The 16,800-nt window shown below is 42.5% G+C and overlaps 1 protein-coding gene across 1 annotated transcript; it reads left to right on the forward strand.

The window, feature by feature from the left end:
* Window positions 1–3,750: 3,750 nt before the first annotated feature.
* LOC118371950 (small integral membrane protein 13-like) lies at window positions 3,751–6,868 on the forward strand. Its single transcript, XM_035757608.2, has 2 exons — window positions 3,751–4,305; window positions 5,765–6,868. Exons 1-2 carry the CDS (start codon window positions 4,230–4,232, stop codon window positions 5,953–5,955), a joined length of 267 nt encoding a protein of 88 aa, XP_035613501.1. The 5' UTR covers window positions 3,751–4,229; the 3' UTR covers window positions 5,956–6,868.
* Window positions 6,869–16,800: the final 9,932 nt, after the last annotated feature.

A 16,800-nucleotide genomic window follows, 5' to 3' on the forward strand; every position in this document is an offset into this window, starting at 1 on the left:
TAAGAGCTAGGGGCTTGGAGAGTTACTAATTATGGTAAAAGACAATCACATGGTTGTGGTCACTGATAAAGGTGGATAGCTGTGGATTAGTGAGGAATGTGGACAGAGGTCAGGTCACTTGAAGGGAGAAGGAACAGGTTTATCACACACATCACTTAAGTTCCTGCCTAGCAACAGAGATGTATTGGCTGTCGAGATGTGCAAAGAGTTGACTCTGCCCAGTAGAGGGTATATATGTACTTGTGGAGACAATGTTAGTTTTTAACCTAATAGCTGTAATAGATGGTTATACCTGTTTTAACTGAAGGATGGGAGAGGAACAGAATATTCAGAAGACTGCCCTTGGGCTTTTCCCATACAAGGGGATCAACCTGATCAGAGGGGTGCATCAAGTTGAACACCTTGAGTCTCTGGAGACATTTGAAGTACATGATGATGACATATTTGCTGTTACTTACCCACGGTCAGGTAAAACAATGCATCTGACATAGTGTAGGTTATAGGACTATACAGTGCTTACTACAGAGTGAAATGTAGGCTACACTACAAAACATATTAAATTATGCATGAATTTTGGGATTGTTCTGTGAATGTGCAACGTAATCTCACAAATGCCCAGATTATATTTCTTTAAAAAACACAGGAACTACATGGATACAGAATATTTTGTCCCTATTGTATCATGGCGATCAAATGACAGAGGGATGTAACAAACAATCAATCCAACAACTGGTGCCTTGGTTTGAGGAGAATATAAGACAAGTGGACGACAACAACATGCCATCACCAAGGACCTTTGTGTCTCACTTGCATTTGTCTTCACTCCCTCAAGGACTGAGAGAGAAGGGAAAGGTAAGAGAGAGAGAGATCACATGCAATGAAGGCAAAATGGTAACTGCCAGTGAAATCCATGGTGTGACACAGTTTAGTGTATATGCTATTTCTGTAGTGTAAAATGTATAAAACTGTACACAGATTATGTTTAAAAAACATCTTCAGAAAGACATAATTTAAAAAAACCTGCATGCTAACAATAATTCTTTAAGAAACAAGTTAATTTACATCAATCTACTTTATTTGTGAGTGAAAATACACTGTATTTGTGTTTTTATTGTTGTATTAAATATCTATTGATAAGGCTGTATTTTAACTGTGTAAATTGTTTCAGGTGGTCTACATAGCCAGGAACCCAAACGATGTTGCAGTGTCCTTATTTAATCTCCAACAATTTCATGAAAGCCCTTGAGAGCGAACCTGACTTTGATACATTTGTTATTCAATTTATTTGGGGGAATGGTAATCACAACACAACATTTCAGTTATCTCCATTTTTCCTGGCCACTGTGCTTTCACATCTGCTTTGCTTGCTCTTTGGGGTCTAAGTCAAGTAACTGTATATCACTTTGTGATAACTGCTGATGTAAAAGGGCTTAATAACATGCATGCAATTGATTTAATTGATTGATCAAACACATCTATAGCCTCTTCAATGCACATGATAAGTGTGTCATTGTGAAATAACCTAAATATATGTATTTCTTAGTTCTCGGGGGCTCTTGGTTTGACCATGTTGCTGATTGGTATGCTCAGGAAGATTAATTTGATACCCTTTCACTGACATTTGAGGATATGATCAAGGTAAATTAATTTCCATAATGATCAGATCACAAAACAATGGATTGCATATTGGTAAGACTAATCAAACAACAACACAACAACAATTGCTTTCAGGACACACGAGGTGCGGTTGTCAGGATATCAAACTTGGTTAAAAACATGGATGACAAAACCATTGACACAATAGTGGACAAACCCTCCTTCAAGAACATGAAAGAAAACCCACAGGCTCAAAATGATATACAGCATCCTGCAATTTTTGAACAAGGTGAAATGTTGTTGACAGTTAGTTGACTACATACAAATAATCTATTTGTGTCACACCCTGACCATAGTTTGCTTTGCATGTTTCTATGTTTTGTTTGGTCAGGGTGTGATCTGAGTGGGCATTCTATGTTGTGTGTCTAGTTTGTCTGTTTCTGTGTTTGGCCTGATATGGTTCTCAATCAGAGGCAGGTGTTAGTCATTGTCTCTGATTGGGAACCATATTTAGGTAGCCTGTTTGGTGTTGGGTTTTGTGGGTGATTGTTCCTGTCTCTGTGTTTTTTGCACCAGATAGGGCTGTTTCAGTGTTCCTGGTTTGTATTATGTTCATGTTTAGTTGTCTTATTAAAAAACATGTACTTCAACCACGCTGCATTTTGGTCCGCCTCTCCTTCGACACAAGAAAACCGTTACAATTTGTGACTATCCAAATACTGCACATTCAAACTGCACCTTATCCCAGGGCTAAGAGCCTCCAAGCCCTGGGCTAAGCAAGTGTTCTTGCACATTCTAAAGTGGGATAGCACCAACCTTAGCCCTGGGCTAGTACAAACTTTTTGGGGCTAGCCCCAGAAACACGGTGCCAAAATATCCAGTGAAACTGGATTGTTCTACGTCTAGAACGCTCACTGTCCAATAACAAAATCTGCACTGTTACTTCATTTACATATACTTGTGATGCCTGTAATGTGTTCTGCACACTATTTTGATAAGGAAATTGGTACTATTTCATCCTGAGGACAAAAACCCATATAACGTGCATAGAGGGCCAGATCGAATTTCAAAAGTGAAACATATTGATTTGTTTCCGAGGTCAGATAGGCAGACAGCAAGGTTTATACAAACAAACCATCACTTCAGGAAACTAAACGCTAGCCTAAAAGCAAGAGCAAATAATGTGCTAATAACATTGGTCGTGTGTCAGAGAACGAATGTTGGTCGCATGTTGTTTGTCCGTTAGCTCAGGGTTTTGGAATACAAGCTTAAATCCTTAGCCAGGTCTAAAGCTTAGTCCAGGCTTAATAAATGCTTGTGCGAAAGCAGGCTAAACTAGCCCAGGCTAGCCTGGGGCTAAAATAGCCCAGGGCTAAGACCAATGCAGTGTGAAAAGGCCTATGAAGTGATACCATACTGTCTGTTATGTCTCTAATCAGGGAAGGTGGGGGACTGGAAGACTATGTTCACAGTGGCCCAGAGTGAGATGTTTGACAAGATCTACATGGAGTAGATGAAAGACCTTCATTTGACTGGGAGCTGTGAAAAACGTGTCCTGAACACAACGTGTCCTGAACACAATGGTAGTGAAAGTTTTCACCAGCTTGGTTGTAGATGTCAGAATAAGCGGATCCAGATGCTTGTTGTTGATTTGACTTGTTGATCTGTCGTTGTTGATCTGACAAATTGTACTCCAGTTGTGTGAATCACTCTAAATATGTCACTTTTTGGGGGATATAGGTCTAACTAGATTGGAAGAAATAATAGTCAGTAACCGAAAGGTTGCTAGATCGAATCCCTGAGCTGACAAGGTAAAAATCTGTTGTTTTTCCCTTGAACAAGGCAGTTAAGCCACTGTTCCTAGGCTGTCATTGTAAATAAGAATCTGTTCTTAACTGACTTGCCTAGTTAAATAAAGGTTAAATAAAATAATTGTAATGTAATGTAATTTTTAAAAAGCACTTAAAGGCTTCATAATTTATAAATGTCATGTTTGATATTATCTCATAAACTTGTGTTAATCTCAGACCTTATTTTCGGCGTTTATCCCAAAACCCTATTCTTTCCCCATTCACTTTCACATTGGAACGGTTGAACGAACCAGAGGTAAATCATTTCCGGGGTTTAGAACTAAAAGCTGGCGAACTCTATTGACTATTGTACCCAAAATGCAACGCGTATCTTAAGCCTACCGCGCATGCTCATTTCCACCACCGATTTTGTAATATCTACTTTCTTTTCCAAATGTAATCGTTCAGGTTGCAATGATGCAGCTAGATATGAACTGTACTTTATCCGTCCATGATTTTGGCACTGCAAACCGATGTTGACATTTTTGCATGCGGCGAGACCGTATCACTCAGCAACGAGGGATTTATTTTCCTTCGCCGCAGTAGCTAGTTTAGGTGACGTTATTCTCCACTAATGTTGAAAGCAAGGAATTATGTTGTAACGTTATTTCTGTGGCAAACAACAGTTGTAAACTGTCTGTCAGTGTCAGTCTGGTGAATGAGTTAATGGACTGAACGGTAAAGCGAATTGGGGAGTTAACGTAGCTGTCAGCAACTTTGATTTTGTAACGCCGTCGCTAACTAGAAGCTAGCTGGCTAGTTAGCCCTTACAAGAAGACAAACATGTGGCAAAGCGTTGGTCTAACTGTGCTGGTTATTGTGGCCACCCTTGTGTGTGCGTTGCTCTTCATGGTGTTTGGTAAGTAACAGTTTGACTTCAGTTTTCTTGAATGTAATGTGAAATGACATTACTCGGACACAGGTCTGTGAAACGTATTAGCTGTTAGGTACAGTAAGCTAACTATGTAGCATTCAGCCATGATTATACTTAGTTCTTGTTTCATATCCAGCTACCTGTCATCTATCTTTCTTTAGTGAGCAGTGACTGTCTCGACCTTTTTCATTCTGAAAATGTTGAGTAGGTAGATCAAAGTTGTCTATACAAAGAATAATCTCTCAAGACATCATGTTATTAGAGGTTTGTCCCTCATAGCTGTTATTAATTGGATCAGTTTAAATAATTGATACATATCAGTTGAGTCTCTCTTTTTGTGCTTGAGCAGTGTTCGACAGGATTGTCTTGCAGCATCATCCAGTCAGGCAGTCTCCTGTTTCATGATCATATCTTTGTAGGCTACATCTAATTTTACCTATAATAATAATAACCCTATAATAATAATAACCCTATAATAATAATAACCCTATCTGTCTATAATAATCACAAAGTGTGATGATCAATTGTTGAGGCCCAGTTACATTAATTTATGCATACCTGTGTGTGGAAAACAAAGACGTATTTGATGTTACGTTTTGGACTTTATCTTGTGTATATACACTGAACAAAAATATAAATGCAACATGCAACAATTTAAGATTTTACTGAGTTACAGTTAATCTAAAGAAATCCAGTTAATGAAATACATTAATTATGCCATAATCTATAGATTTCACATGCCTGGGAATAATTTTTTGGCAGTATCTGGTGTGACCACCATTTACTTAATGCAGCGGGACACATCTCCTTCGGTTTTGCCAACCCACAGTTTAATCATATGTCTGGGTGGCTGGTCTTAGACAATCCTGTAGGTGAAGAAGCTGGGTGTGGAGGTTCTGGGCTGGTGTGGTAACACGTGGTCTGCGGTTGTGAGGCCAGTTGTATGTACTGTCAAACTTTCAAATGAGGTTGGAGGTGGCTTATGGTAGAGAAATTAAATCATCTGGCAACTGCACTCGTGGACATTCCTGTAGACTTGAGACATCTGTGGCATTGTGTTGTGTGACAGGACTTCACATTTTAGTGATGTTTTATTGTCCCCAGCACAAGGTGCACCTGTGTAACGATCATGCTGTTTAATCAGCTTCTTGATATGCCACACCTATCAGGTGGATAGATGATCTTGGCATAGGAGAAATGCTTACTAACAGTGCCGTAAACAAATTAATGCACACAATTTGAGAAGCTTTTTGTGCATATGGAACATTGGTGGGATTATTTATTTCAGCTCATGAAACATGGGACCAACACTTTGTTACATGTTGTGTTTATATTGTTATTCAGTGTGTATATAAAGATAAATTACAACAAATTTAATTGTTTGATTCATATACAGTCACTGTGCACTTTCTATTGAGGACTTTTGTTCTTTTTGGCTCTTCAGGTTGGTATGTTGTCTGGCAGCTCTTTCTGTCCAAGTTCAAGTTCCTGCGTGAGATGTTGGGCGACACCGGATCTCCACAGACAGAGACCCAGCCGTCCGAATCAAAGAGCAAGCATACCTCTCCTCCAACCCAACGCCAGAGGCTCAAGACTGCCCGCCAGAGGGTCATTCCTCCTGAAAACACTACATAATAATATATGCCATTTAGCAGACGCTTTTATCCAAAGCGACTTACAGTCATGTGTGCATACATTCTACGTATGGGTGGTCCCGGGAATCGAACCCACTACCCTGGCGTTACAAGCGCCATGCTCTACCAACAAGCGCCATGCTCTACCAACTGAGCTACAGAAGGACCATATATTATTATATTATTATTATTATATATTATATTATAAAACACTACATAGATGACCACACCCATCTGCTATCAGTCTCACCCAGTCCCCTATTCACCAACCCTCGTCACTCTAGGAAACCGTGGTGGACAAAATGAAACCCCTTACTAAATGGCATGATGTCGAATGTCATACTATTCCCATGTCCATGCATACTACTCCCCTTTCCACTACCATACAACGTCCTCGTCGTAGACACTTGATGCTCTACTTTTCTCTCCTGGACACTCTTACGAGACTACGTATAGCTACTGATGTTATAAAGGCACAAGCCATCAAATCATGGGACATTCTGTGTACAACTTGTTCACGTTTCAAATATGTATTTTAGCTGTTCACAGTATATGTACTGAGCAGCACATCCAGTCTCTTCACTTGGCCTTAACTGACACTGCAACATGGTCAGCTCTGACTGGCTGACACTGCAATATGGTCAGCTCCCACTGGCTGTCATGCTGCTAACACCTGCACAGGGAATCGCTGCTACACCTGCACAGGGAATCTGTTTCTCCATGATCACACAAGTGAATTCTCTGTCATGACTGTGTATGTGCGTTTTGAGAGTTTGTTTATTTGAACATGTTTTTGTAGCAAAGCCTATACTCTGACAAACCTAGACAAACTGTTGTATAAAACAGGCTCATTTGTTAGCATTTGCTTTCAGAAGCAAAACAACTGCTAGAAGAAATAAAACGGAATGAAACTATTTGTATAACTGATAAAGTTACTTGTCGTGTTCATTTCACTTTATTTGTAACCAAAGTGCAATGAAAGGAATGTTTATTTTTGAGGTTTTTATTGTTGGTCAGAAATTAATACATATACAGTACATTCAGAAAGTATTCAGACCCCTTAACTTTTTCCACATTTTGTTATGTTACAGCCTTATTCTAAAATAAAAAAAATTAAAAAATGTTTTACCCTCATCAAGAGGAAACACAGATCCCCAGATCTGTGCCTCGACACAATCCTGTCTCAGAGCTCTAACGGACGATTCCTTTGACCTCATGGCTTGGTTTTTGCTCTGACATGCACTGTCAACGGTGGGACCTTATATAGACAGGTGTGTGCCTTTCCAAATCATGTCCAATCAATGGAATTTACCACAGGTGGACTTCCAAGTTGTAGAAACATCTCAAGGATAGTCAATGGAAACAGGATGCACCTGAGCTCAATTTCCAGTCTCATAGCGAAGGGTCTGAATACTTATGTAAATAAGGTACTTCTGTTTTTTTAATCAATCTGCAAAATGGCAACAGTTTTTTTTCTTTGTCATTATGGGGTATTGTGTGTAGATGAGGACATTTTAAAAATGTAATCTATTTTAGAATAAGGCTGTAACAAAATGTTAAGTCAAGTGGTCTGAGTACTTTCCGAATGCACTGTATAACTGTTATGGAATGGTGTGGTTACAATACCACAACGAAGACTAAATTCAGGCTTCGTATGTACAGTTGAAGTCGGAAGTTTACATACACCTCAACCAAATACATTTAAACTCAGTTTTTCACAATTCCTGACATTTATCCTAGTTTGAAATTCCAGGTTGTAGGTCAGTTAGGATGACCACTTTATTTTAAGAATGTAAAATGTCAGAATAATAGTAGAGAAGGATTTATTTCAGCTTTTATTTCTTTCATCACATTCCCAGTGGGTCAGAAGCTTATTTACACTCGGTTCATATTTGGTAGCATAGCCTTTAAATAGTTTAACTTGGTCAAACGTTTCAGGTAGGCTTCCACAATAAGTTGGGTGAATTTTGGCCCATTCCTCCTGACAGAGCTGGTATAACTGAGTCAGGTTTGTAGGCCTCCTTGCTTGCACACACTTTTTCAGTTCTGCCCACAAATGTGCTATAGGATTGAGGTCAGGGCTTTGTGACGATCACTCCAATACCTTGACTTTGTTGTCCTTAAGCCATTTTGTCACAACTTTGGAAGTGTGCTTAGGGTCATTGTCCATTTGTAAGACCCATTTGCGGTCAAGCTTTAACTACCTGATGTCTTGAGATGTTGCTTCAATATATCCATGTAATTTTCCTACCTCATGATGACATCTATTTTGTGAAGTGCACCAGTCCCTCCTGCAGTAAAGCACCCCCATAACATGATGCTGCCACCCCGTGCTTCACGGTTGGGATGGTGTTCTTCGGCTTGCAAGCCTCCCCCTTTTCCTCCAAACATAACGATGGTCGTTATGGCCAAACAGTTCTATTTTTGTTTCATCAGACCAGAGGACATTTCTCCAAAAAGTACAAGGTTTAATCCCCATGTGCAGTTGCAAACTGTAGTCTGGCTTTTTTATGGCGGTTTTGGAGCAGTGGCTTTTTCCTTGCTGAGCAGCCTTTCAGGTTATGTCGATATAGGACTCGTTTTACTGTGGATATAGATACTTTTGTACCTGTTTCCTCCAGCATGTTCACAAGGTCCTTTGCTGTTGTTCTGGGATTGATTTGCACTTTTCGCACCAAAATATGTTCATCTCTAGGAGACAGAACGCGTCTCATTCCTGAGCGGTATGACGGCTGCATGGTGTTTATACTTGCCTACTATTGTTTGTACAGATGACCGTGGTACCTTCAGGTGTTTGGAAATTGCTCTCAAGGATGATCCATGTTTTTTCTGAGGTCTTGGCTGATTTGTTTTGATTTTCCCATGATGTCAAGCGAAGAGGCTCCAAGTTTGAAGGTAGGCCTTGAAATACATCCACAGGTACACCTCCAATTGACTCAAATGATGAAGCTTCTAATGCCATCAGAAGCTTCTAACTCCATGACATCATTTTCTGGAATTTTCCAAGCTTTTTAAAGGCACAGTCAATTTAGTGTATGTAATCTGACCCACTGGAATTGTGATACAGTGAAATAATCTAAACAATTGTGGGAAAAATTACTTGTGTCATTCACAAAGTAGATGTCCTAACTGATTTGCCAAAACTAGTTTGTTCACAAGAATTTTGTGGAGTGGTTGAAAAATTTGTTTTAATGACTCCAACCTAAGTGTCTGTAAACTTCTGACTTCAACTGTATCAAGCATCTCAGAGTAGTAGGAGTGGTGATCTAGGATCAGGCTCCGCCCTGTCCAAATAATCTTATTCATTGTGATCTAAAAGGCTAAACTGACCCAAAGTCAGCATTCCTACTCTGATATGCTTGATACATACTGCCCCAGAACTCCCTATTAAGGCAACAAATAAATAGGCTATAGCTCATTGCTCTGGCTAGCTAGCCTCCCAGAGGTGATAGCTGGGGTGTATTCAATAGGGACCAAATGGAAGCGAAAAGCTGAATAAGGGAGAACCTAAACTTGTCCAAAAAGAATCATTTGTGTTTTCCATTGTAAAGTATTTCACTATGGTGTGCCCTAAAGACTACACCTGATGCTACAGGGTCGTCACTAGCTTCCGTAGTCATAAAGATGGCATCCTTCCCTGTAGTTCATTACATTATCTCTGATCCAGCTATAAGCCTGACATTGTAAAACATGTTAATTCTCTATGTAATGGTTTAACGTGTGATTGTCCAAATTTCACTTTTGTTTTGGGCTATTGCTGTAATTTACATCCAGAATAAATACATTTCTTAACTGTATAGAAATACATTTATTTGAATTGCATTGTTTCAAAGCTGAAATAGTTTATTCAAGAATATAGAACTGACATGTGGGGGGGGGTTGTAAGCATATTTGTTTAACTGCATGTTCAATTTGATGTCACAACACAGACACATTTTAAGGCTTGTACATCTTTTTGAGTGTATTATTTTGTCTTGCATATGTGTAGCCAGACTTGAAATTGAGTCTTTCTTTGACCCTCCACACTTACTGTCATATTTGCATACAGTGACTGAACGACAGGGGGCAGTGTTGCTCAACATGAAACAGTGATGGAGAAAATAACTGTTTTTCAAACTGTAGTCAAAGGGAGTATTGGAAGAGTTTAAAACCAGGCAATTTACATTTCAGATGTAGGTGTATTTAAAGTCTATCAAGCCATATGTTGTGACTGTGTAATCCCAGTTAACCCACGACAAAACCTATTCCCCGTCAGGAGACTGAAACGATTTGGCATGGGTCCTCAGATCCTCAAAAGGTTCTGCAGCTGCACCATTGAGAGCATCCTGACTGGTTGCTTCACTGCCTGATATGGCAACTGCTCGGCCTCCGACCGCAAGGCACTCCGGCGCTGACAGAGATGGCCGCCTCGCTTCGCGTTCCTAGGAAACTATGCCGTTTTTTGTTTTTTTACGTGTTATTTCTTACATTGGTACCCCAGGTCATCTTAGGTTTCATTACATACAGTCGAGAAGAACTACTGAACATAAGAGCAGCGTCAACTCACCATCAGTACGACCAAGAATATGACTTTCGCGAAGCGGACCCTGTGTTCTGCCTTTCACCCAGGACAACGGAATGGATCCCAGCCGGCGGCCCCAAAAAACGACTTCGAATAAGGGGAAAACAAAGCGGTCTTCTGGTCAGACTCCGGAGACGGGCACATCGTGCACCACTCCCTAGCATTCTCCTCGCCAATGTCCAGTCTCTTGACAACAAGGTTGATGAAATCCGAGCAAGGGTAGCATTCTAGAGGGACATCAGAGACTGTAACGTTCTTTGCTTCACGGAAACATGGCTCACTGGAGAGACGCTATCGGAGACGGTGCAGCCAGCTGGTTTCTCCACGCATCGCGCCGACAGAAACAAACATCTTTCTGGTAAGAAGAGGGGCGGGGGCGTATGCTTTATGGTTAACGTGACGCGGTGTGGCCAAAACAACACACAGGAACTCAAGTCCTTCTGTTCACCTGATTTAGAATTCCTCACAATCAAATGTAGACTGCATTATCTACCAAGGGAATTCTCTTCGATTGTAATCACAGCCGTATATATTCCCCCCCAAGCAGACACATCGATGGCTCTGAACGAACTTTATTTGACTCTTTGCAAACTGGAATCCATTTATCCGGAGGCTGCATTCATTGTAGCTGGGGATTTTAACAAGGCTAATCTTAAAACAAGACTCCCTAAATTTTATCAGCATATCGATTGCGCAACCAGGGCTGGAAAAACCTTGGATCATTGCTATTCCAACTTCCCCGCCCTCCTTTCGGAAAAGCTGACCACGACTCCATTTTGTTGATCCCTGCCTACAGACAGAAACTAAAACAAGAAGCTCCCGCGCTGAGGTCTGTTCAACGCTGGTCCGACCAATCTGACTCCACACTCCAAGACTGCTTCCATCACGTGGACTGGGATATGTTCCGTATTGCATCAGACGACAACATTGACGAATACGCTGATTTGGTGTGCGAGTTCATTAGAACGTGCGTTGAAGATGTCGTTCCCATAGCAACGGTTCAAACATTCCCAAACCAGAAACCGTGGATTGATGGCAGCATTCGCGTGAAACTGAAAGCGCGAACCACTGCTTTTAATCAGGGCAAGGTGACTGGAAACATGACCGAATACAAACAGTGTAACTATTCCCTCCGCAAGGCAATCAAACAAGCTAAGCGTCAGTATAGAGACAAAGTAGAATCTCAATTCAACGGCTCAGACACGAGGTATGTGGCAGGGTCTACAGTCAATCACGGATGACAAAAAGAAAACCAGCACCGTCACGGACCAGGATGTCTTGCTCCCAGGCAGACTAAATAATTTTTTGCCCGCTTTGAGGACAATACAGTGCCACTGACACTGCCCGCAACTAAAACATGCGGACTCTCCTTCACTGCAGCCGACGTGAGGAAAACATTTAAACATGTCAACCCTCGTAAGGCTGCAGGCCCAGACGGCATCCCCAGCCGCACCCTCAGAGCATGCGCAGACCAGCTGGCTGGTGTGTTTACGGACATATTCAATCGATCCCTATCCCAGTCTGTTGTTCCCACATGCTTCAAGAGGGCCACCATTGTTTCTGTTCCCAAGAAAGCTAAGGTAACTGAGCTAAACGACTCACTTCCGTCATCATGAAGTGCTTTGAGCGACTAGTCAAGGATCATATCACCTCCACCCTACCTGACACCCTAGACCCACTCCAATTTGCTTACCGCCCAAATAGGTCCACAGACGATGCAATCTCAACCACACTGCACACTGCCCTAACCCATCTGGACAAGAGGAATACCTATGTGAGAATGCTGTTCATCGACTACAGCTCGGCATTTAACACCATAGTACCCTCCAAGCTCGTCATCAAGCTCGAGACCCTGGGTCTCGACCCCGCCCTGTGCAACTTGGTTCCCGAACTTCCTGACGGGCCGCCCCCAGGTGGTGAGGGTAGGCAACAACATCTCCACCCCGCTGATCCTCAACACTGGGGCCCCACAAGGGTGCGTTCTGAGCCCTCTCCTGTACTCCCTGTTCACCCACGACTGCGTGGCCATGCACGCCTCCAACTCAATCATCAAGTTTGCGGACGACACAACAGTGGTAGGCTTGATTACCAACAACGACGAGACGGCCTACAGGGAGGAGGTGAGGGCCCTCGGAGTGTGGTGTCAGGAAAATAACCTCATACTCAACGTCAACAAAACTCAGGAGATGATTGTGGACTTCAGGAAACAGCAGAGGGAACACCCCCCTATCCACATCGATGGAACAGTAGTGGAGAGGGTAGTAAGTTTTAAGTTCCTCAGCGTACACATCACAGACAAACTGAATTGGTCCACCCACATAGACAGCATCGTGAAGAAGGTGCAGCAGCGCCTCTTCAACCTCAGGAGGCTGAAGAAATTCGGCTTGTCACCAAAAGCATAAACAAACTTCTACAGATGCACAATCGAGAGCATCCTGTCGGGCTGTATCACCGCCTGGTACAGCAACTGCTCCGCCCACCGTAAGGCTCTCCAGAGGGTAGTGAGGTCTGCACAACGCATCACCGGGGGCAAACTACCTGCCCTCCAGGACACCTACACCACCCAATGTCACAGGAAGGTCATAAAGATCATCAAGAACAGCAACCACCCGAGCCACTGCCTGTTCACCCCGCTATCATCCAGAAGGCGAGGTCAGTACAGGTGCATCAAAGCTGGGACCGAGAGACTGAAAAACAGCTTCTATCTCAAGGCCATCAGACTGTTAAACAGCCACCACTAACATTGAGTGGCTGCTGCCAACACACTGACTCAACTCCAGCCACTTTAATAATGGGAATTGATGGGAAATGATGTAAAATATATCACTAGCCACTTTAAACAATGCTACCTAATATATTGTTTACATACCCTACATTATTCATCTCATATGTATACGTATATACTGTACTCTATATCATCTACTGCATCCTTATGTAATACATGTATCACTAGCCACTTTAACTATGCCACTTTGTTTACATACTCATCTCATATGTATATACTGTACTCGATACCATCTACTGTATCTTGCCTATGCTGCTCTGTACCATCACTCATTCATATATCTTTATGTACATATTCTTTATCCCCTTACACTTGTGTCTATAAGGTAGTAGTTTTGGAATTGTTAGCTAGATTACTTGTTGGTTATTACTGCATTGTCGGAACTAGAAGCACAAGCATTTCGCTACACGCGCACTAACATCTGCTAACCATGTGTATGTGACAAATAAGATTTGATTTGATTTGATTTGAACAGAAGGTAGTGCAAATGGCCCAATACATCACTGGGGCCAAGCTCCCTGCCGCCCAGGACCTTTATACCAAGCGGTGTCAGAGGAAGGCCCTAAAAATTGTCAGACTCCAGCCACCCTAGTCATAGACTCTTCTCTCTGCTACCGCATGGCAAGCGGCACCGGAGTGCCAAGTCTTGGTCCAAGAGGCTACTAAACAGCTTCATAAGACTCCTGAACACCTAATCAAATGGCAACCCAGACTTTTTGTATTGTCCCCCCCCCTGCTTTTTTTTACACAGCTGCTACTCTCTGTTGTTATCATCTATGCATAGTTACTTTAATAACTCTACCCACATGTACATGTTACCACAACTAACCGGTGCCCCCCCGCACATTGACTCTGTACTGGTACCCCTTTGTGTATATAGTCTCGCTATTGTTATTTTACTGCTGCTCTTTAATTACTTGTTACTTTTATTTCTTATTCTCATCCATATATATATTTTTTAACTGCATTATTGATTAGGGGCTCGTAAGTAAGCATTTCACTACACCTTTTGTATTCGGCGCAATGTGACTATTACGATTTGATTTGATTAGTGACTGTGTGTTGTTGAGAAAAAAAAGCGAACAACAAAGTTATAATTTGCTTCATTTGGAGGAGAGGTGAGCATCCCTGGCAGTTATATGACCAATGGTGAAAGGTTTAGGTTTAAAAATAATTTTGAAGACATTTTAATATTAGAGAGGCCTTAAACTTTTGGAAACCATATATATACTGAACAACAATATAAACACAAAAAATAAATAAAGTGTTGGTCTCATGGCTCATGGCTCTCAGTCTCCAGATCTGCAGTGTTTACTCAGCCAAGGCTCTAAGTCTCCAGATCGGCAGTGTTTACTCAGCCAAGGCTCAGTCTCCAGATCGGCAGTGTTTACTCAGCCAAGGCTCTAAGTCTCCAGATCTGCAGTGTTTACTCAGCCAAGGCTCTAAGTCTCCAGATCGGCAGTGTTTACTCAGCCAAGGCTCAGTCTCCAGATCTGCAGTGTTTACTCAGCCAAGGCTCTAAGTCTCCAGATCTGCAGTGTTTCCTCAGCCAATGCTCAGTCTCCAGATCTGCAGTGTTAACTCAGCCAAGGCTCAGTCTCCAGATCTGCAGTGTTTCCTCAGCCAATGCTCAGTCTCCAGATCTGCAGTGTTTACTCAGCCAAGGCTCAGTCTCCAGATCTGCAGTGTTTACTCAGCCAAGGCTCTAAGTCTCCAGATCTGCAGTGTTAACTCAGCCAAGGCTCAGTCTCCAGATCTGCAGTGTTTACTCAGCCAAGGCTCAGTCTCCAGATCTGCAGTGTTTACTCAGGCAAGGCTCTAAGTCTCCAGATCGGCAGTGTTAACTCAGCCAAGGCTCTAAGTCTCCAGATCGGCAGTGTTAACTCAGCCAAGGTCAGTCTCCAGATCTGCAGTGTTAACGCAGCCAATGCTCAGTCTCCAGATCTGCAGTGTTTACTCAGTTAAGGCTCTAAGTCTACAGATCGGCAGTGTTTACTCAGTCAAGGCTCTAAGTCTCCAGATCGGCAGTGTTTACTCAGCCAAGACTCTCAGTCTCCAGATCTGCAGTGTTTACTCAGCCAAGACGCTCAGTCTCCAGATCTGCAGTGTTAACTCAGCCAAGGCTCAGTCTCCAGATCTGTAGTGTTTACTCAGCCAAGGCTCAGTCTCCAGATCTGCAGTGTTTACTCAGCCAAGGCTCTAAGTCTCCAGATCGGCAGTGTTTACTCAGCCAAGGCTCAGTCTCCAGATCGGCAGTGTTTACTCAGCCAAGACTCTCAGTCTCCAGATCGGCAGTGTTTAGTCAGCCAAGGCTCTAAGTCTCCAGATCGGCAGTGTTTACTCAGCCAAGGCTCTAAGTCTCCAGATCGGCAGTGTTTACTCAGCCAAGGCTCTAAGTCTCCAGATCGGCAGTGTTTACTCAGCCAAGGCTCTAAGTCTCCAGATCAGCAGTGTTTACTCAGCCAAGACTCTCAGTCTCCAGATCGGCAGTGTTTACTCAGCCAAGACTCTCAGTCTCCAGATCTGCAGTGTTAACTCAGCCAAGGCTCTCAGTCTCCAGATCTGCAGCCAAAGCTCTCAGTCTCCAAAGGGCCATTTCTTTCTATTGTTTGTTTCGGAGCCAACCACGAGATGTGCCTGGATGCCATTATTAGCTGATGGTAAATCAGTACAGAGACTTGTCACCCGGGACCTGAGACTTGGGGGGAATGACACATCTTCCTGATTTACCGTGTCAATCCACATTCTGGGTTAAATTAAGCCTTTTAAAAGCCATTCCAGAGCGGATTCCGTTTTCTCGTCTCGTCCCCTGGGATAGCAGTGAATGGAATGCAGCAGGTGATAATACCACTGATGGCCTGTTAAGACCCAGGCTCTGTGAGTTAAGTTTTCTGATTGGGAGCTGATAGGGGTTTGGCATAGGCATCTCCTCCATACCCCTTTACCAGTCCTTTATAGCCACGGGCCTACCTCTCCATAGGGAGAAACTACAGTATATATACAGTGTATTTCAGTCAGGCTGTAATGAAAAGGAGGGTCAAGAGGGGTAGAGGGAAAATAAACAATGAATGTTTTTTAGTTGCATTTTAAGGCTCTGTGTGCATATCCAACCCACAATGCCTTTCATTAGATGCTGTTGCACTATTCAGTATGCCGTGCCATAAAACGATGGTTCATCTGTGTACTGTGCATCAAGAACTATGTTATGACCCTTAACCACTGTGTTATGACACGTTCTAGATGAAAAGAGAAAATGCTAAAGATAGTTTCCAGATCAAGACCAGTTGGGCGTGATGTTCTGTCCCCCTCTCCCAACTTCCTAACTATGCCATAAAAGATGTTCCACAGGCTAAGACTGATCATTTGGCATGGATGGACTCTGCGCTGGCCCTGCCCTGCTTACCGTGAAATCCTTTTAGCCCCGTCTTTCATTGTCCCATCTGAGGCTTAGATGGTATTTAAAAAATCCTCATTGAATATGACATGGAATGGAAAATAAC

The sequence above is a fragment of the Oncorhynchus keta genome, chromosome 19, assembly GCF_023373465.1.
Source record: "Oncorhynchus keta strain PuntledgeMale-10-30-2019 chromosome 19, Oket_V2, whole genome shotgun sequence".
NCBI classification, from domain to species: domain Eukaryota; kingdom Metazoa; phylum Chordata; class Actinopteri; order Salmoniformes; family Salmonidae; genus Oncorhynchus; species Oncorhynchus keta.

Bases quoted from the DNA above. Each gene is read 5' to 3' on its own strand.
- LOC118371950 (XM_035757608.2), top strand. From the start codon at position 4,230: ATGTGGCAAAGCGTTGGTCTAACTGTGCTGGTTATTGTGGCCACCCTT. The intron at 4,306-5,764 runs GTAAGTAACAGT...TTGGCTCTTCAG, and splicing joins GTTGCTCTTCATGGTGTTTG to GTTGGTATGTTGTCTGGCAG.